General features: G+C 47.6%; 1 protein-coding gene across 1 annotated transcript in view; it reads left to right on the top strand.

Annotated features, from left to right (window-relative positions):
- The window catches only part of LOC148519646 (dynein axonemal heavy chain 5-like), a 449,515-nt gene that overhangs the window by 370,753 nt on the left and 56,839 nt on the right, over positions 1-21,923 (top strand). Inside the window, exons 72-73 of the mRNA XM_088476296.1 lie at positions 11,290-11,478; positions 17,965-18,097. Of these exons, the coding sequence (XP_088332422.1) occupies positions 11,290-11,478; positions 17,965-18,097 (322 nt within the window). The remainder of the gene's footprint in view (positions 1-11,289; positions 11,479-17,964; positions 18,098-21,923) is intronic.

Raw genomic sequence — 21,923 nt, 5'->3', positions numbered from 1 at the left:
AACCTCCTACGCCTTTCGCTGACAAGGTTCCCGGCTGCACTAAACACTCTTTCGGAGTACACACTGGAGGGGGGGCAACTCAGGTAAAATAGAGCCAGTTTGTACAGGGACCTCCAAATTGCTTCTTTTTCCTGCCAGTACAGGTACGGACTGTCTGACATGCCTACTTGGATGCTGTCACCGATGTAATCCTTTAACAGACAGACGCACGCTTGTCGCTGCTGCTTTGAGGATGCAAGTGCGGCTACAGCCCACACAATTCACAAAGACAGAAAAAAAAAAAGAATATTTTTATTGTTTGTGGAGCGCACTTTGAGGGTTACACCACCCTTTAACAGACAGACGCACGCTTGTCGCTGCTGCTTTAAGGATGCAGGTGCGGCTACAGCCCACACAATTCACAAAGACAGAAAAAAGAAGAATATTTTTATTGTTTGTGTAGCACACTTTGAGGGTGTCACCACCCTTTAACAGACAGACGCACGCTTGTCGCTGCTGCTTTGAGGATGCAAGTGCGGCTACATCGCACACAAGTCACAAACACATTAAAAAAATCGTTTTTTATTTTTTGGAGCACTTTGAGAGTTACACCACCCTTTAACAGACAGACGCACGCTTGTCGCTGCTGCTTTAAGGATGCAGGTGCGGCTACAGCCCACACATTTCACAAAGACCGAAAAAAAAAGAACAATATTTTAATTGTTTGTGTAGCACACTTTGAGGGTGTCACCACCCTTTAACAGACAGACGCACGCTTGTCGCTGCTGCTTTAAGGATGCAGGTGCGGCTACAGCCCACACAATTCACAAAGACAGAAAAAAGAAGAATATTTTTATTGTTTGTGTAGCACACTTTGAGGGTGTCACCACCCTTTAACAGACAGACGCACGCTTGTCGCTGCTGCTTTGAGGATGCAAGTGCGGCTACAGCCCACACAATTCACAAAGACAGAAAAAAAAAGAACAATATTTTAATTGTTTGTGTAGCACACTTTGAGGGTGTCACCACCCTTTAGCAGACAGACGCACGCTTGTCGCTGCTGCTTTAAGGATGCAGGTGCGGCTACAGCCCACACATTTCACAAAGACAGAAAAAAAAAGAACAATATTTTAATTGTTTGTGTAGCACACTTTGAGGGTGTCACCACCCTTTAACAGACAGACGCACGCTTGTCGCTGCTGCTTTGAGGATGCAGGTGGAATCTAGACGGGATTTGGAACCGAGGACACACTACCTCCATCAATTGTCTAAATCCCACTGCACTAATGGCGGATACCGGACGCACGTCTAACACCAACATAGCAGTCAAGGCCTCTGTTATACGTTTTGCTTCAGGATGACTGCTGTCGTACTTCATCCTCATCGCTAGGGACTGTTGGAGGGTCAATTGTTTAGTAAAAGTAGTGATGTTCCTACTTCCTCTCTGGGATGATGAACAACTCCCAGCAGCAGCAACAGCACTAGGAGGAAGTGGTTCTTGATCTTTCCCTATTTTATTTTTATCGGAGAAAGTTTGGTCCTCCATTTATCTTATATTGATATATACGTGCGGCTAAAGCGCACACAAACACAGAAAATATTTTTTTATTTTTGCTGGAGAGTAGTGCACTTTGTGGGTTACACCACCCTTTAAGAAATGAGCCAGCCGGCTCTTTACTTATGGGACACAGGCGCACGCTTGGCGCTGCTCCTTTGTTGATGCACGTGCAGCCACAGTGCACACATGTCACAAACACAGAAAATATATATTTTTTTGTTTTGGAGTGTACTTTGGAGGTTACAGAACCCTTTAACGGTCAAGCCAGCCGGCCCTTTACTTATGACACAGGCGCACGCTTGGCACTACTTTGTTGATGCACGTGCGGCTACTGCGCACACAATTCACAAACACAGAAAATAATTTTTTTTTTGTTTGGACTGGAGTGTATTTTCGGGGGTTACAGCACCCTTAACGGTCAAGCCAGCCGGCCCTTTACTTATGACACAGGCGCACGCTTGGCACTACTTTGTTGATGCACGTGCGGCTACTGCGCACACAATTCACAAACACAGAAAATAATTTTTCTACTTCAGGGTCCATAGGGTATCCACAGGATACCTTGGGGTATAGGTGTGACGTCAGTCGCAGGGCACCAAAGAGTTAAGCTTTCAGCCTCCCAGGATGCACTAGGTCCCCCTCCTATACCCCGCCCCCGGGCCAAGGCACCTCAGTTTAGTTTGGTGCCCGGCCGGAGTCGGGTGCACCTGTTGGAGTGGGGGCTAGAAGAGCCCCTGAAGCTTATTCTTCATGCAGCTGTGGCTGCACATCTGGATGTACAGCATGGACAGTCAGTCCTGACGTCCATGCTGTCTTCCCTACACCCCGCCGGTACCAGAACGCCGGTACTGATCCGGGGATGCTGGTGGGCGTCTGGGGTCACAGCTAGCGGTGACCCCAGATGCTCCGGACCATGGCCGGATTCAAGGGGGACAGAGGTAAGCAGCGGGGTCCCGCGGTGGGTCCCCGCTGATCACATGGTCCTAAGTCCCCAGGCAGGGGGCTCCCTGGGGACTGGCTGCAGCGTGGAGCCAGGCGACCAACCTGCGCTTCCACTACCCCCTGGGACAGCGGACCGCAGCAGAGCGGTAGCGCTGCGGCGTCCCAGGGGTTAAATGCATGCCAGGGGAGCGCGCCTTCCCTGTCTCACAGCCGGCGCCTCCCCCGCTGCACACAGCCCTCTCTGCATGCTGCCGACTGGTCCTGTGGCAGCGCTCCTCCCCCAGGCCAGCCTCCTCTCTGCTCCTCGGCGGCCATCTTCTCCAGAACGCATGGTGAACGCTGCTGGAAGCGCTGGACGGAAGCATCGTGGTCTGGGTCCCCCCGCATACCTCTCCTCCGCTGTGGTCAGGTCTGTGTATGCAGCGCTGTGTCCTACCAGGCCCTGTGTCTGTGTAGTTGAGTGATCAGCGCTGTTAGTGCAGGAATTGTTATTTTTCTGCATTGTATGTGACTGTGCTAGCGCTGCTGCCTGTAATCTTTTCTTCTCTAAACTGTCAGCTTTATTACTGTCCCTGTTCTTTCTGCTAAAGCCCTTGCGGTGCGGTGCTGCAGGGTGGTCTCTCGCCTATTTAATACTTAATTGGTGAGAGAGGTCACATACGTGGTGCCATCATGTCTGAAAGTGATTTTCCCCTCCGGCTACAGTGTACCACGTGCAAAGTACCGTTAGCGGAGGGGGAGGGTAGCGCGGAGGGCCTTTGCCGGCAGTGTTTGTCCATGGCGCGGCCTATTACGGTTACAGCACCGGTACAGGAGCCGCCCTGGGCTTGTTTCGCTCAGGCGTTAACAGCTTTAGTGGGCCAGTTAGCTCCGCAGCCCGCGTTTACTCCGATGGGTTTGTCCCAGCAGTCTGTGGTGTCGTCACCCATGCAGGGGTTCCCACGACAATTGGTGGTACCCCACAGTCTCCCTATTTCCCCGCTCCCGGGTTCTCAGGAGCCAGCGTGGGTTAACTCCCTGACGAGTTCTGTACAGCACTTGTCGGATGTGTTGCAAGGGGAGTCTGTGATGCGGTCTCATAAAAGGCCGGTGGCGTCTCTGTCCGCTCCTTATGAGGATGACGAAGGGACGTCTGATGATGGGGAGATTCTAGATCCTTACGATCAGGAACCTCTCCATACTAAGGACGCTGATGCTAAGTCCAAAGTATATATTCCTGGACTTATTCGGGCGGTCCGCACAGCCTTGGTGATTGAGGACGAAGTTCCCCCAGCGGCTAAATCTAAGTATGCCTTTTTCAAAGATGTGAAGGGCGATGCCACAGTCTTTCCTCTTTCGGGTCAGTTGGTGGACCATTTAGAGGAGGCGTGGAAACAACCTGGCAAAAGATACCAGCCGCAGAGACGCCTGGCGGTGGCTTATCCGTTCGCGGATAATTATTTTGCGAAGTGGGAATCCCCTCCACAGGTGGATTCTCACGTGACCCGTCTTGTCCGTAGTGCCACATTGCCGATGCCATCCATGTCCTCCCTTAAGGATGCTACGGACCGCAAGGTAGAAATCTGCCTGAAGTCCGCTTATTCCCTTGCTGGGGGGGCAGCACGGCCGGCTATGGCCATTTGCTGGGTTGCCAGAGCGATGGAGCGCTGGGCGGATTCATTAGAGGCTTCTTTTGAATCCGACTGTCCGGCCGATCAGGCGGAGTTGATTGGCAATCTCCGTGATTCGGCCACCTACATCAACGAGGCGGCTCTAGACATTAGTACTCTGGTGTCTAGAATTTCTTCAGCAGCGGTAGCTGCTCGTCGCACCTTGTGGCTGCGATCCTGGAAGGCGGACGCAGATTCCAAGAAAGGTCTGGAAGCGTTGCCGTTTACCGGAGAAGTTCTCTTCGGTCCGGATCTGGATAAGATTGTGGCCACGCTGGCGGCAGCCAAATCTGCCTGTCTCCCGTCGGCCGCTGCTCCTTCTGGTTCGGGACCATCGTCCTTTCGGTCATCTAGGGCCCAGGGCAGGCCCAAACCACAGTCGTTTCCTTGACAGGCTGGCCCTAAGAAATCGGTCAAGCCCCGGAAGCAGGCATGGAGTACCAGACGTCCGGCCCCCAAGCCAGATGGCAAGCCTGCGGCCTGACGGTCCGGGCCTCCCTTTGGGGGATCCCAGGGTGGGAGGCCGCCTGCTACAGTTCGCCCAGTGTTGGTCGACCACTACGACAGACACTTGGGTTCTGGAGGTGGTTTCCCACGGATACGCCCTCTCCTTCCGGCACAGACCCCCGGCTCGCTTCTTCACCACGGGTCTCCCATCAGACCGGAACAAGGCTACGGAGCTGCGGAAGGTATTGCACACTATGCTCCAGGCTGGAGTTATAGTGGCGGTTCCATTCTCCCAGAGGGGCCAGGGTTTCTATTCAAATCTATTTTTGGTACAGAAACCCAATGGGTCATATCGTCCGATTCTCAACCTCAAAGCACTCAACAAGTCTTTGCGGGTCCCGAAGTTTCGGATGGAGACCCTACGGTCCATCATTCTGGCGCTGGAACCTGGGGACTACTTGGTGTCATTGGACATACAGGACGCTTACCTGCATGTCCCTATTCTTTGGCGCCATCAACAGTTCCTCAGGTTTGCAATCAGCAGCGACCACTTCCAGTTTCGGGCGTTACCTTTTGGCCTGGCAACAGCACCACGTGTTTTCACCAAGGTGATGGCGGTCATGGCGGCTTCTCTGCGGCTGCAGGGAGTCCGCATGTTGCCGTATTTGGACGACCTGTTATTGGTGGCAGGATCTCCAGAGCTCCTGTTACGCCACTTGGACCTGACCATTGCACTGCTGCAACGGCACGGCTGGCTAATCAACTGGCAGAAGTCCACTCTAATCCCGTCTCGGAGGATTCTGCATCTTGGAGCCTTATTGGACTCGGGACAGCAAAGGATCTTCGTGACGGAGGACAAGATCTCTGCTTTACAGTCAAGGGTGCGCAGTTGTCTGCACAGCCGCCGGGTGTCCTTACACTCGGCGATGAGGTTACTGGGCTCCATGGTGTCGGTGTTCGACATGGTGGAATACGCCCAGTTTCACTCCAGACCTCTGCAGCACCTGATCCTGTCCAAGTGGAACGGGCTGACTCAGTCTCTGAAGTCCCAGACGATTGTGCTCACCCAGGAGGTTCGCCTGTCCCTTACGTGGTGGTTACAGACGACCCACCTCAACAAGGGACGTCCGTTCTGGGTTCCAAATTGGGTCCTGTTGACAACGGACGCCAGTCTTCGGGGCTGGGGAGCAGTTTCGGGTCCACACTTGTTCCAGGGCAGGTGGACGCCGACAGAAGCGGAGCTTCCAATAAATATCTTGGAACTCCGTGCGGTCTTCAATGCTCTCCAGCAGGCACAGCGGTTTCTACAGGGTCGCCCGGTGCAGGTCCAGTCGGACAACGCTACCACCGTGGCCTACATAAACAGGCAAGGAGGAACTCGCAGTCGGGCGGCTCTCGTAGAGGTCTCTCGGATCCTGGTTTGGGCGGAGCGCAATCTTCCGGCCATATCAGCGGTCTTCATCCCGGGAGTGCTCAATTGGGAGGCGGACTTTCTAAGTCGCCAGGACGTTCATCCGGGGGAATGGTCCCTGCACCCGGACGTTTTTCAACTACTGGTGGACAGGTGGGGTCTTCCAGAAATCGACCTCATGGCGTCCCGGCACAACAACAAGTTGCCGGTGTACGGGTCTCGCACAAGAGACGAAGGGGCGTCTCTGGTGGATGCTCTGTCCGTCCGGTGGACGTTCCGGTTCGCATACCTGTTCCCTCCGGTCTCCCTTCTTCCACGGGTAATCCGGAAATTCAAACAGGAAGGAGGGACGCTCCTGTTGATAGCTCCCGCGTGGCCCAGACGGCACTGGTTCTCAGACCTTCAGGGTCTGTCCGTGGACATTCCTCTGCGGTTGCCGCTACGACCGGACCTTCTGTCTCAGGGTCCTTGCCTTCACCCGGACCTGACTCGGCTGTCTTTGACGGCGTGGCTGTTGAGACGGCCATGCTGAGGTCCCGGGGGTTTTCCAGCTCTGTGGTGCGTACCATGTTACGAGCTCGGAAACCGTCTTCCGCGAGGATATACCATCGCGTGTGGCATACGTTCTTCCAGTGGTGTCGACCGAGAGGTTATGCACCGCGGGAGTTTCGTCTGTCTCGGATTCTCGCCTTCCTGCAAGCGGGACTAGATCATGGGCTTCGCCTTGCTTCTTTGAAGGTACAGGTTTCGGCCCTATCTGTCTGGTTTCACCGTAGGATTGCTACAATCCCGGATGTGCGCACCTTTAGGCAGGGTGTTCTCCGCATTCAGCCGCCCTTTGTTCCACCTGTGGCGCCTTGGGATTTGGCTGTGGTCCTGAGGGCTCTCCAAGGACCGCCGTTTGAACCACTGGGCTCAGTGGATCTTAAATGGCTAACAGCTAAGACTGTTTTCCTTCTGGCCATTGCTTCGGCCAGACGTGTTTCTGAGTTAGGGGCTCTTTCTTGTAGACCCCCTTTCTTGGTTTTTTATGGGAACAGGGCAGTGCTCCGCACTCGGCCCGAGTTTCTTCCCAAAGTTATTTCCCAGTTTCATATTAACGAGGAAATAGTTGTTCCGGCCTTTAACTCACCGGGTCTTTCCGTGGGTGAGGCCTCTTTGGATGTTGTGCGGGCCTTAAGGACTTATGTTGACCGCACTTCTTCGTTTAGGAAGTCGGACGCTTTGTTTGTCCTCTTTGGCTTCCGTAAAAAGGGTTGGCCTGCTTCAAAGCAAACTTTGGCAGCCTGGATCCGTATGGCTATTTCTGAAGCTTATCTTCATGAAGGCCTACCGGTCCCTCCTTCTCTGAAGGCTCATTCCACTAGGTCTGTGGGTCCTTCGTGGGCAGCTCGACGTGGTGCCTCGGCAGTTCAGATCTGCAAGGCTGCTACGTGGTCTTCTGTCCATACCTTCGTGAGGTATTACAGGTTTGACACCTTCGCCTCTCAGGATGCTTCCTTCGGGCGGCGGATTCTCCTTTCTGCACAGGAGCGTCCCCACCCTTAAAGGATACTGCTTTGGGACATCCCCAAGGTATCCTGTGGATACCCTATGGACCCTGAAGTAGAAAATATGAGATATGGTAAGAACTTACCCTTGTTATCTCTATTTCTACGAAGTCCATAGGGTTCCACAGGACTCCCGCCCTGTCGCACCTGTGCTGCAGATGGGCTTTGCTCTGGTCACCGGTTTTCCGTCTCCCTCTGGTGAGAATGTGATTCTTGTATGTGTCCAGATCTTTGTTCTCTCTCTTCCTTCTCCTCCTCCGGCCTATGGCTTGGTAACTAACTGAGGTGCCTTGGCCCGGGGGCGGGGTATAGGAGGGGGACCTAGTGCATCCTGGGAGGCTGAAAGCTTAACTCTTTGGTGCCCTGCGACTGACGTCACACCTATACCCCAAGGTATCCTGTGGAACCCTATGGACTTCGTAGAAATAGAGATAACAAGGGTAAGTTCTTACCATATCTCATATTTTTTTTTGGTTTGGACTGGAGTGTACTTTCGGGGGTTACAGCACCCTTAACGGTCAAGGCAGCCGGCCCTTTACTTATGACACAGGCGCACGCTTGGCACTACTTTGTTGATGCACGTGCGGCTACTGCGCACACAATTCACAAACACAGAAAATAATTTTTTTTTGGTTTGGACTGGAGTGTACTTTGGGGGTTACAGCACCCTTTAACGGTCAAGCCAGCCGGCCCTTTATTTATGACACAGGCGCACGCTTGGCACTACTTTGTTGATGCACGTGCGGCTACTGCGCACACAATTCACAAACACAGAAAATAATTTTTTTTTTGATTTGGACTGGAGTGTACTTTCGGGGGTTACAGCACCCTTAACGGTCAAGCCAGCCGGCCCTTTACTTATGACACAGGCGCACGCTTGGCACTACTTTGTTGATGCACGTGCGGCTACTGCGCACACAATTCACAAACACAGAAAATAATTTTTTTTTTGGTTTGGACTGGAGTGTACTTTCGGGGGTTACAGCACCCTTAACGGTCAAGCCAGCCGGCCCTTTACTTATGACACAGGCGCACGCTTGGCACTACTTTGTTGATGCACGTGCGGCTACTGCGCACACAATTCACAAACACAGAAAATAATTTTTTTTTTGGTTTGGACTGGAGTGTACTTTGGGGGTTACAGCACCCTTTAACGGTCAAGCCAGCCGGCCCTTTACTTATGACACAGGCACACGCTTGGCACTACTTTGTTGATGCACGTGCGGCTACTGCGCACACAATTCACAAACACAGAAAATATATAATTTTTTTAGCACTTGGGGGGAGCACCCCTGATGGACAGAGCACCCCCTGGACAACACTACAGCACCCCTTTAGGACTGGGACACTGCACAGGACTTTGGAGTGGACACAGCCCCTATGGAGAACTGACTGCACAACACAGTCCAGCCAGCCCCTATGGACTTTGAAGTAGTGGACACAGCCCCTATTAACAACAGCAGCACAGCACAACACAGCCAGCCCCTATGGACTTTGAAGTAGTGGACAACAGCAGCACTACACTACACTACACTACACAGCCCTAACTCCCACCCTCCCTCTTCACTGTCCACAGCCGAGTGAGAAAATGGCGCCGACGCGGGTACCTTATATAGGATCCAAAACCCGCGAGACTCGGAAGGCGGGATGATGACGTTTTGCCTCGATTTCAGATCCGAGTCAGGCGGGAAAAGTCGAGCCAGACTCGGATCGGACTCGGATCGGGGGGGTTCGGATTTCAGAAATCCGAACCCGCTCACCCCTAGTTTATATGCATGCTTGAGCATACATGGTTACATCAATGACTGAGCTACTAAGCCCCCTGTGCTCAAGCATGAATATCCTTAAAACCTGGAGTGTTAGCATGTCTTGAGGGTTGAGTTTGAGAAGAATGCAAGAATGTAAACTCTTATGGACAGGGTCCTACCTACTCTCTTTTTTAATGACTGCATTTATTGTGTATATCATGTATAACCCTTTTTATGTATGTTATATTTTCCCCACTGTCCACTACTGGCCCAGTATTTTTTAGTTGATGCTAATTTATAATTTTAGACAAACAACACAAGGCCAAAACTAGGATTTCTGTCACACGGGGCAAGGCACTAATTTGGAGCCACCCTCATGTTTTGATATTACTGATTGTCTTACTGTCCCCCCCGCATTCCCCTCTCTATATTTATCATAACTTTACCTGCCCATTAATAGCAGCACAGAAAAAAACCCTCACCTCACAACCCTCTCACTGCACAGCCCCCTCACTGCACAGCCCCCTCACTGCACAGACCCCTCACTGCACAGCCCCTTCACTGCACAGCCCCCTCACTGCACAGCCCCCCAACTCCACAGCCCCCTCACACCACTGGCGGTGGTGGCAGCAGCGGTGGATTGGTGGCGGCGTGGAGCTCTAAGTGTAACGGACGGGCCAGCACTGGCTGCCCGCCCCAACACCACGGGCGTCCTAACTGGGTTAGGTATAGAACGAGGTGCTGTAAAGGACCTTTGATGTTACAACCACGTGACCGGTGGCAAAAGGGGAGGGGCATGGTTCAGAACAGGGGCAAAAGTGTCCCCCGCCACAGGTTTATATTCCCTCTCTATGTCCATGTGGATAGTAACACTGGTAGCTGGCTGGCCCTGCCATAGCGGTCTTGTGGTTGTGACGTCAGAGGTCCTTTCTCCAACCTGGATCTAGCAACACCGGCCTAACGGCTCCTTTGCACAGACCAGGGTACTGTGTGAATGGAGTGGACTGGGAGAGACTTCATGATGTCTCTCCCAGTTTCAAGAGACACTGCAGGGGGAGGGAGTGGACCAAAAGGGTCAGGCAGCAGCAAGCTGCCCGCTGCAATGTGTAACGGTAGTGGCTTGAAAAAGCCGGGCGCACCACTACTGTTAATTTAGGGCCTGATTCATTACGGATTGCAACTGCAAATAGCGATTACACACGCAGTTCAACTTCAACTGCGATAGTATGCTAATCCATTGAGATCGCAATCACGCCGCAGCACTACATAAGGATGCTCACTTTACCTTACACACATCCATAATGTTTAGCATAACTGCAAAAACATCTGTACAGTCGAGTACCATCACAGCCTCATGCACACTTGCAGAAACTCTGACCTTACTCAGAAATTCCTAACTTCATCGCACGCTATCAGGCCTCAGGCTGTGTATGGCATCGCAGTGGCTAGTTTACTTTATGCACGCCCAAGCAATCGCGTTCAAACACACTCGCACGCCTGCGTTTCCTTGACCACCCCGCCGTCACCACCCACAAACTGCACTTCCTGTCAATCACTCAGCGTAGTCACTGTGATCGCTGACCCAATCGCAGTGGCCGGGACACACACGTGCACTGCGATGCATGTGCAGAACGCAACAGTTGGCCGATTGCGTGCATACTAGAATCTGCGTTCCTTGCTGAATCAGGCCCTTAGACGCCAGACCGAACATCAACGCCCCCTAAATCCGGGGTATGTGACCCCCAGCCCCCCCAGTTGCGGCCCTGAACAATATCTGTGGTTATTTTCCTAAAATGGTGCAAACTCTGCCTATCTGATGAAAACAAAAACATTTGCAGCATTCCAAAAAGAAAAGTGAAGATGATTTTACTTAACGTTGGCTGCAAATGTAACATTTGCTGTGCTTTTTCTTTTTCCACCACAAAAACATGTCTTATGTCTGCATCTGATAGCATGATGTTTTTGTTGTAGAGATAATTAATATTTTGTGTTTTTTTTCTTAAAGGTATTTGGGTTACACCCCAATGCAGACATAACCTACCAGACAAACATGGCAAATGAGACGCTAAGTACAATAGTCAACATTCAGCCCAAGGACAGCGGAGGAGGTGGAGGGGAGACTAGAGAGACTATTGTTCAGCGTCTTGCAGATGAAATGCTGGAGAAGTTACCAGAGGACTACATCCCTCATGAGGTAGCAGCCACACCTTCATATGTGTGAATGGGTGATTCCCTGAATATCATTACATATTAGTATTTGTCAGCCTTCTAGATTTACATTCAGCTTAGAGTCACGCTATGGGCATGACTGTACAATGTTAGCTGTGCAGGCTTGTTCACCTGTTCCTCACCATACATGATGATTTCATTACCTCCAGTAAATGTCTTCACACATTTGCTGCTGCTGACATCAGTGTACTTATTGATCTTTTATTTTAGTAACATTACTGTATATTACTTTGGTGCTCAGGGCCTTGAACACTTGACATGGATACATCTTAGCTAAGGCTGAAATCCAATCCTCCTGCTTGAACCATCCAATCTTAGCTAAGCATTGATTCACCCTGCTAGAACGGATTCAGAAATAATTGTTCATGCATGTTTTTCATATTGATCATTCCAAAGTGAGTCATGAAAAAAAAATAATAATAATGCAGTTTTACATTAATATACAGGTTGTTGGCTTTTGTTTTTTTTCAAGGATGCTGGAGATGGTAATTGCAACAAAATATTGCAGAAAATACTATAAAAATATATTTAGAGTAGAGCAGTGTTGTTATGTAAATCACTGCAGAATGGCTGGCCCATGTGGTAAAATAGTTGGGATGTTATAGGATGTGCTCATGTCGGCAAGTCTCCTAGACAATGTGACAATGGAATCGTAAGCCATGCAGAGTTTGTTTGGCAACGTAAATATACAGGAGCATCATTCGCACTAGGTGTAGGCTGATCATGGTGCGAATATCAAACTAAGTGTTCACATTGGCAAGGGGGGGAGGGGGGAGCACCACAGAGATGCTAAAGACACACATTTACTACCGTGCACACAGTGTGGGAGCATTTATGGCCAATTTGCATTAAGCTTTACATTAGACTCTATATAATCGGAAATCTGGCCAATAAGTGAAGATTCTACATTAAATGGCGCTGAAAGGATGAATTTTTGTAGTGAAATGTATTTTTCTTTATTTCCTTTTCATCTTAAAGCTAAATATTATTCTAGTATTTTATATACCAAATACGCTATTCATGATTGCACAGGAGAGACAAATTGTCTGTCTTTATCTCCTTTTGGCTGCATTTCAGCACATCTTACAGAACAAATGTATTGAGAGGAAAAAGTATTGAGAGGATAAAGCCTATTGCCTGTCATATTTAAATGCAGAGTACAATTAGGTGCAAAAATGTAGATGAGCAAATTGTATGAAGGTGGGATGAAAAGAATATATTAAAATCAAGTTGTATTATGAATCCCTGAGAAAACTTCATCACTGACAGGAATAGTCAGCCTTTTATAAATGCTGGGAATTTCATTACATATTGGCAGAGCTAGAAACACAACATGATTTGGACTTCACCCAAATACACAGAAACCTGCTTGATTTAGCATATAGGGATTTTAAATACAGCTTTTAAAACACACTTATAATTTTTCCCAAATTGCTATTGATAGTCAAATTGTAAGTACCGCAGCAGTTGTTCCCCTCTAATAATATCTGACCAGTAAGATAGATTTACTAAAGCCATTCAGAAATGGGAGGCTTGGTCTCTGCTCTCAGGCTTTTGCTATTCATGTTAACTGCTTAATGTAGCAGCTGTCTCGGCACGGGGGGAATGATAAATAGCACCGAAACCCATTCCTAAATCGCTATAAATAGGAAGATTAGGTTTCGGAGCATTTATCACTCATTTTATAGATAAGCCCCCAAATGTACGTACATACTGTACAGACACGTGTATGTATGTATGTACATAAGCATGCAGGAGGGTTTTAAGTTATTAGTGGGCCTGTGCATGAATGAGGATGCGGGACAGAGTGCCAGCATTGAGTGGCGGCTTGTGCACGGCACACCCTTTAAGTCGATGGCACGGCACACCCTTCAAACGCAGTGGGCCACCCCCAGCCTCCTTCCCTTTCTCGAAAACACCCCTTCAATGCTGTACACTTTCCGATAGTATGTGCAGCATTTAAGGGCCATCACATCCCTAAATCAACACAAAAGTCATTTTAACGTAGGACAATGGGTAGAAGCCAAGCCCCCCAACCTCAATTTAGGAGTTATGTATATATACAATGGTGGGGACACGTGACAGGTGGAGTCTGTATGTTTGCTAGTGTGTTTATGATTGTACATTGAGATGAATTTTGTATAAACTGAATTTTTTTTTTAGTTTCTTGTATGTGTTTCAGTATTCCTTTTAATAATTATGCATGTGTACCTCTCTATATTATATTTGTGTAATTATGCATGTGTACCTCTCAAAATTATATTAGTGTAATCTTTATGCATGTGACCCTCTCTATATTATATTTGTGTAATCTTTATGCATGTGTACCTCTCTATATTGTATTTGTATAATCTTTATGCATGTGTACCTCTCTATATTGTATTTGTGTAATTATGCATGTGTACCTCTCTATATTATATTTGTGTAATCTTTATGCATGTGTACCTCTCTATTATATTTGTGTAATCTTTATGCATGTGTACCTGTCACGCTGGGAGGCGGGTTTTTGAAAGCCGAGGTCTGAGGCTGTGGGAGGAGGCGAAGGCGAGGGGCCTGGACGTATGATCTCCGCATCCACAAGTCTTGGTCGTTGGCTAGACCTAGTCAATGGTGCGGAGTCTAACTCACAAGGAGGTGTTTGCCAGTGACCCCTCCAAGCGGGATATGGGCTTGTGCGGCTCCCTGTAAGCAGGTCGCGGTCCTTTGACTTGGTGACCAAGGCCTGTAGGGAAAAGAGAATCAAAAACACCCATGGCCCATGGGTAATGCCTGGAATAGGCACGTGGGGAGTGGGATAGAACTCCTGGCTGGAGAAAGGCACTTGAGGTGCTGGCTAAAGAGGTGTGGAGATTAATTGGTAGGCTGTGGTAACAGCTGGATATCCCACGAAGTATATACCGGATTGCCGGCTGCAGATCATGCACTAGGGTGCAATGAGACGAAGGGTTAACCTGCACACAGGCTGTGATGGTGAAAGCACTGTGATGAGATGAAGGGTTAACTTGCAAACAGGCTGTGATGGTAAAAGCTCTGCGGTGAGACGAAGGGTTAACCTGCACACAGGCTGTGATGGTGAAAGCACTGCGATGAGATGAAGGGTTAACTTGCAAACAGGCTGTGATGGTAAAGGCTCTGCGATGAGATGAAGGGTTAATTTGCACACAGGCTGTGATGGTAAAAGCACTGTGGTGAGATGGAGGGTTAACTTGCATACAGGCTGTTGATTAGTAAAGGCACTGTGGAGAGATGGAGTTTAACTTTCACACAGGCTGCTGATAGTAAAGGCACTGTGATGAGATAGCTCAGAAGCTCTGGAAGAAACACACTGGAAGCACGGGAACCTGGAACGAGACTCCTCTAGTTACACTAGCGGCGACAATGATTGTTCAGGCAACTACTTGGAGCACAGGAGCCGGATATATACCCCTGGAAGCCTGCTGATAGGCCCACAGCGTCAGCTGACCAGCCGGGCCACTCAGGGAAGGAAGTACTGACATAGGGAAAGTGTCATGGCGGCGCCCATGATGGAAACTGCGATCCCTGCTCACCGGGTCGCCTGACACCACAGCTACAGGGTGAATGCTCAGCTCCTCCCACGTCACCGCGGCAGCCGCCCGACTGCCCGGGAAGTCAGAGGAGCGGTAAGGGACGGCCGATCCCCGGCTGAACTCTGACAGTACCTCTCTCTATTGTATTTGTGTAATCTTTATGCATGTGTACCTCTCTATATTGTATTTGTGTAATCTTTATGCATATGTACCTCTCTATATTGTATTTGTGTGATCTTTATGCATGTGTACCTCTCTATATTATATTTGTGTAATCTTTATGCATGTGTACCTCTCTATATTGTATTTGTGTAATTATGCATGTGTACCAATCTATATTATATTTGTGTAATCTTTATGCATGTGTACCTCTCTATATTGTACTTGTGTAATTATGCATGTGTACCAATCGATATTATATTTGTGTAATCTTTATGCATGTGTACCTCTCTATATTATATTTGTGTAATTTTTATGCATGTGTACCTCTCTATATTGCATTTGTGTAATCTTTATGCATGTGTACCTCTATATATTGTATTTGTGTAATCTTTATGCATGTGTACCTCTCTATATTGTATTTGTGTAATTATGCATGTGTACCTCTCTATATTATATTTGTGTAATCTGTATGCATGTGTACCTCTCTATATTGTATTTGTGTAATCTTTATGCATGTGTACCTCTCTATATTGTATTTGTGTAATTATGCATGTATACCTCTCTATATTGTATTTGTGTAATCTGTATGCATGTGTACCTCTCTATATTGTATTTGTGTAATCTTTATGCATGTGTACCTCTCTATATTTTATTTGTGTAATTATGCATGTGTACCTCTCTATATTATATTTGTGTAATTATGCATGTGTGCCTCTCTATATTGTATATGTGTAATCTTTATGCATGTGTACCTCTCTATATTATATTTGTGTAATTATGCATGTGTACCTCTCTATATTGTATTTGTGTAATTATGCATGTGGATCTCTCTATATTATATTTGTGTAATTCTGCATGTGTACCTCTCTATATTATATTTGGATAATCTTTGCCTAAATATCTCATCACTATTCTGCGAGTATCTTTAGAAATATGATGCTGAAGTAATCACCACAAATATGACACAGGCGCCATATTTCCGAAGATAATGCTCCGGTGCCATAGTCTTTGATACACTCTGCCCTAGGTTTTTCAGGAGGGAGGGGCCCACAGACATCTGCAGACTTACTACACACATATATACACAGTATACAATACATATATGTGCACTGTTTTGTATTTATATGTTTACGATGTCTAGTAGTGTGGCTATAGGCGTATATCTAGGTGCACCCCTGTTACGCTCTTCATCATCACTCTTCAGCACAGAGCTTCAGGGGCAAGAAGGGATTTCCTCTGTAATCTAATGCAAACCAGGTATGAAAATGCTGTATTATATATTTAGAAAATAGCAACACGGAGACAACCCTTTAGCCCTTTCCAAGGCCGGGTGTGAAATAAAAGGTCAACAGGTAATAGGTTGACAATGTATAGGTCGACACACACATGTGGCCGACGCTTTTTTTTTAAAGCCTAATCCTGACCCTCCCCCTAGTGCCTAATCCTAACTGTCCCCTCTGGCAGCCTAACCCTAACCCTCCCCCAAGTGCCTAACCCTAACCCTCCCCCAAGTGCCTAACCGTAACCTTAAAATAGTGTAAAAATCAGGTCAACCATTTTTTTGCGTGTCGACCATTTGCTTATGTCGGCTTTTTACCAGTCGCCATTTTGTACCTGTCGACCTATTGCATGTCGACCATTTGGTGTCAACCTATTAATTGTTGATTTTTGTCAACCTGTCCTCCGGATACCTCCCAGGCCAGACTACAGTTTAGTTAACAGATTCATAGAGATAACACTTGCAGGTATATTGATTAATTATAGAGAATTGTCGGTAATACGAAATTGTATGGTAATACGAAATTAAGTATTGTCCTAATTTCCACTATTAACATGCAGAGAAAGGATATCCAATAGGAGCCGAACCCTGCAATGTGTACGAATTATAATTATCATTAATGCCCTTACTTCAGAAAATGTTGCATAATGTAGCCCATAGGCTACAATGGCTGACACCATCTGATTCGCGTTCTGGCATATTAGCAACCCCCATAGAAAGCAATGGAGGCTGATTTTGCAGTCAAAAATGGGGGACCACAGCAGATATCTCCTGTACATACATCCAAGTGATGCTTAGTATTTGCGGATATGCTGCAAATATTTTTTGATAAATATGTCCCTTAACCCCTGGTAACTGCAGTACAGTAGATAAGTGCAGGGAGCTGAGGGGGGCAGAGAGAAGATCATTGCAGGGAGTAGAGAGAAGCAGGGGGAGATCATTAACAGGAGTATAATAAAGAGACAAGGAGCAGAGAGGTGGGGGCAGTGTCAATGCAGGGAGCAGAGAGAAGCATCACAAGGAGGGAGGAAAGTCAAAGGGAACTAATAGTAGCGAATAGAGAGAAACAAGGGAAAATCATTATATGGAGCAGAGGGGTCTGCGGGAATTACCATTACTGGAAGTGGATGAGAACAGAGTGGTACTTTTATGTGAACCTAGGGTGCATCCGTCTGCCTAGCCAGCTACAGTCTATCCCATAACACTGCACTCACTAGAACACTCTGCACTCATTAAGCAATATTTGCAGTTAGACCCCTTTATTAAGGTAGAACAAAATATACAGCAAAAAATCATGGTGAAGTGCACACTATCCCTTATTATAATGCTGATATAACAGGTGTGGTTATTATATATATATATAAAAAAAAACTCTTGCGTATTGGATAGCTTAATTTTCTTTGCTTTTTGTTTTATATTTTTCATTCAGAATCTAATTTATTATGCAATCTTTGTGCTACAGGTTAAGGCTCGACTTCAAAAGATGGGTCCGATTCAGCCAATGAATATCTTTTTACGTCAGGAAATTGATCGCATGCAGCGTGTAATTGCAAGAGTTAGAAGTACACTTATTGACCTTAAGCTGGCAATCGATGGTAATGTATTCTGCTTATAAATTTGTTTTAGATTTTACAACTTGTGTTTCCTACTTCTCACAGTACTCCAATAGAATTCTTCTGAAAAGCTTCGTTATCACAAACACATTTTGTGAATAATGGGTACTGAACCTTCTTTGTATTTAATACTTTAAATAATTATGTATTTTATGCACCTCCCTCTAATACATCGCCATCCAGCAGGGATCTTCAGAGTGCCTTTAGGACAGAGTGTTTATACCTAGGCTGCATTACCAGCTTGGATATCACTTTTGAGTTCCATTACATTTATTTAATTTGACCACTGGTCTGTCTGTAGTCTGGAGAGGACTAAGGAGACGCCATGCTTACTGCCAGCACACATTGTGACTGAGCGTCTTGCCATTCCACCACCTTATCGGTAAGAGAAGTGCCTCCTCCTACTCTATGATTGAGGCAAGGTAAGTGTCTCCTCCTTTCCAGCTTCAGTGATTTGGAGGAAGCTACAGTCAGCTTCTTCATTGTTCACAAATATTATGGCAGTCATGGCTAGAGAGGTGATTATCAATAATTTCTTTACACAGAATGGTAACCTGTCTAGTAGCTCTCAGACAGATGTCAGTTCATTTCTGTATGAGAGTCCAAGGAAAGATGGTCTTCACACCCGAAGCTGTGCAGTTTGCATAGTTTCATTCAAGTGGATTTCAAAACAAACTCATCTCAAAAAGGGACAAGTCATACAAATCATATGACCAGACAACACATTGGTCTGTCTCCAAGAAGGCATTGGTCGCTCCTCTGGGGGCTCAGAGACGATAACAGGGGTCATATGGAATTGGATAAATGTGACGGCAGACACCACCAGCAAGTTATGTCTCTCTTTTTCTGTTCTGTGCTGTGGGGCTTGGTTAGAAGAATAATGGAGTTCCTTGTAGGATGGGGATGAATAAAAGGGAGGAACATAAAATACATGACATTTTTTGAAGTGCCACATTCTAAAGGAGTCTCTATGGCCCATGTTTCCCAATGGAATCAGATAAAAGGATTTAACGTATGTCTAAAAATACTGTTTTATCTCGCTTCAATAATTATATTTTGATATATTTTATTGATAAAACACTGCATTAAAAGGTAAATAATCAGCATTTGTATTATATTTTTCATTAACAGAACGTTCACAAAAAAGTAACAAAGTCTGAATTAGACTGTAAAGTCCAATATATCTGACGTGAACAATAAAAGTGTAAAATTCTGAGAAGTAATAGAATCTCTAAATAATCAAATTCATCTTCTATCCTGCTAGTATGATAGTCAGAATAGCTGCACGTACGGTTCCTCCAGACTTGCAGAATTTTTTTTGCCGCTTCATAGAGCTAAGTGCAAAAATCCACAAGTCCGGGGCAAGATTGGGCCATAAGGGGGGCCGTTAGCGGTGTTTCTAAGCCGTTACAATGGCAACTCGCCACTCTCGCATCTAATTGAATTGAGCCCTAAGAGTTATTTATCACAGGTGGGTCATTTGAAAGTATCCCATACTTTTTTCAAGAGAGTTTTAAGAGAGTTTTGTATATTAATCTGAAACCCCAGAAGAAGGGTGCCTAAATAACTCTCCCAAGTGTCATTCTGGATGTTAGTCTTTCTTTGTTCAATGTGGTTTCTAACCTGTCCATATTAAATATATGGTACAGAAGTATATCTTCAAATAAAGCTAAAGTAGGATGTGTACGGCTAATCCAGGCTAATAATTAATAATCGCTTTTTACAAACCCTGGTAATACTTTGCCTTGACGGTAGAATACCAAACATCACCCATTATTGTCTTAGAGCAGTGGTTCCCAAACTTGGCGCCGCGGCACCCTGGGGTGCCTCGGGACACTTTCAGGGGTGCCTCAGGTTGGTGGTCCAGCACCAGTTCAAATTTTTATGACCAGTGTAATATAAAATATGTAGACAAACAGAATTTGCAAACTTGTCCCCATCACATAACTGAACCTAAGGATGACAGGTCAGCACAATTTACTTCCCTTTACTACTTTACAAAATTTTTTCAGAATTTTTCAATAACAAACTTTTGGCTTAGGGGTGCCGTGAAAACAATACTGATGCATTAGGGCGCCACGATTCAAAAAAGTTTGTGAACCACTGTCTTAGAGGAAAATAAGTAACTAAATTGTCTTTGGCGTATTTTCTAACTTGTAGCCAAATAGATTAAAGAGGAGGACAGCTCCCAATAAAATTGTGCAATTCTGCCTGCAGTGTCTGACATCTAAGACACACATGTGAACTAGACATACCAGCTAGAAATTGTCTGTGTGGGGAGAAGTAGGCCATGTGAAGGAGATTAAGGGGGGCAGTGACGGGCGGGGCCGGGGGGCAGGGGGCCATGTGCCCCCCGGGCCGCAGCGTCATGCGAGCCGCTGGCCGGTGCAGTCTGTGTCACTATGACACAGACTGCATCGCGTGTGTAGCGCTGACCCGGACGGAGTTCGGTCAGCGATACACTGACAAACACACAGCCGCCGGCTTCGGCAGCTGTGTGTTTGTTGTAAGCAGCAGCCAATGAGAGTCTGTCAGACTCTCATTAGCTGCTGCTGCTGCGCCCACTGCGGGAGCCGCTCCATCTTCCGGCTCCTACAGTGGGCAATGGGAGAGACGTCATGATGTCATATGACGTCTCTCCCATAATGCAGAGCGGCCCGGCCCGGGAGGACAGACTGAGGAGCAGATGGTGGCGGCGGGAGCGGGGATTCAGGTAAGTGTTTTTTTTTATTTTGTTTTTTATATTATGTGTGTCTACTGGGGGGGGGTCTGGCACTACTGGGGGCACTACAAAGGGGGGGACTACTACTACTGGGGACACTACAAGGGGGGTGGGGGACTACTACTACTGGGGGCACTACAAGGGGGAGGGGACTACTACTACTGGGGACTACTACTACTGGGGGCACTATAAGGGGACTACTACTACTTCTGGGGGCACTACAAGGGGGGTGGGGGACTACTACTACTGGGGACTACTACTACTGGGGACACTACAAGGGGGGGGACTACTACTACTGGGGACACTACAAGGGGGGGGACTACTACTGGGGACTGCTACTACTGGGGGCACTATAAGGGGACTACTACTACTACTGGGGGCACTACAAGGGAGAGGGGACTACTACTACTGGGGACTACTACTACTGGGGGCACTATAAGGGGACTACTACTACTACTGGGGGCACTACAAGGGGGGTGGGGGACTACTACTACTGGGGACTACTACTACTGGGGGCACTATAAGGGGACTACTACTACTACTACTGGGAGCACTACAAGGGGGGTGGGGGACTACTACTACTGGGGACTACTACTACTGGGGACACTACAAGGGGGGGACTACTACTACTGGGGACACTACAAGGGGGGGACTACTACTGGGGGCACTACAGGGGGGGACTACTACTACTGGGGGCACTACAAGGGGGGACTACTACTAATGGGGGCACTACAAAGGGGGGGACTACTACTACTGGGGGCACTGCAAAGGGGGGGGGACTACTACTACTGTGGGCACTACAAAGGGGGGGACTACTACTACTGGGGGCACTACAAGGGAGGGGACTACTACTGGGGGCACTACTGGAGGCCTGCATAAGGGTGTTCTCTCTTGTGGCACACGGGGGCATTGCATATGGGCACTACGACAGGGGGCTGCCCTAATCTTTATTTTTACCTTACATTAATCCCATATGGACCCGCCTCCTCCCTGGAATACTTGAGGGGGGGGGCACCGTAGCACGCATATTCTTCGGACACCCTGGCTACACGCTACTCCTCTGTCAGGGCCGCCTGCATGCATTTG

Source organism: Taudactylus pleione, unplaced genomic scaffold, assembly GCF_031769625.1.
Source record: "Taudactylus pleione unplaced genomic scaffold, aTauple2 ptg000186l, whole genome shotgun sequence".
Lineage (NCBI taxonomy): Eukaryota > Metazoa > Chordata > Amphibia > Anura > Myobatrachidae > Taudactylus > Taudactylus pleione.
Note: the sequence above shows the minus strand (reverse complement) of the source record. Positions and strands in the feature narration are given on the sequence as shown.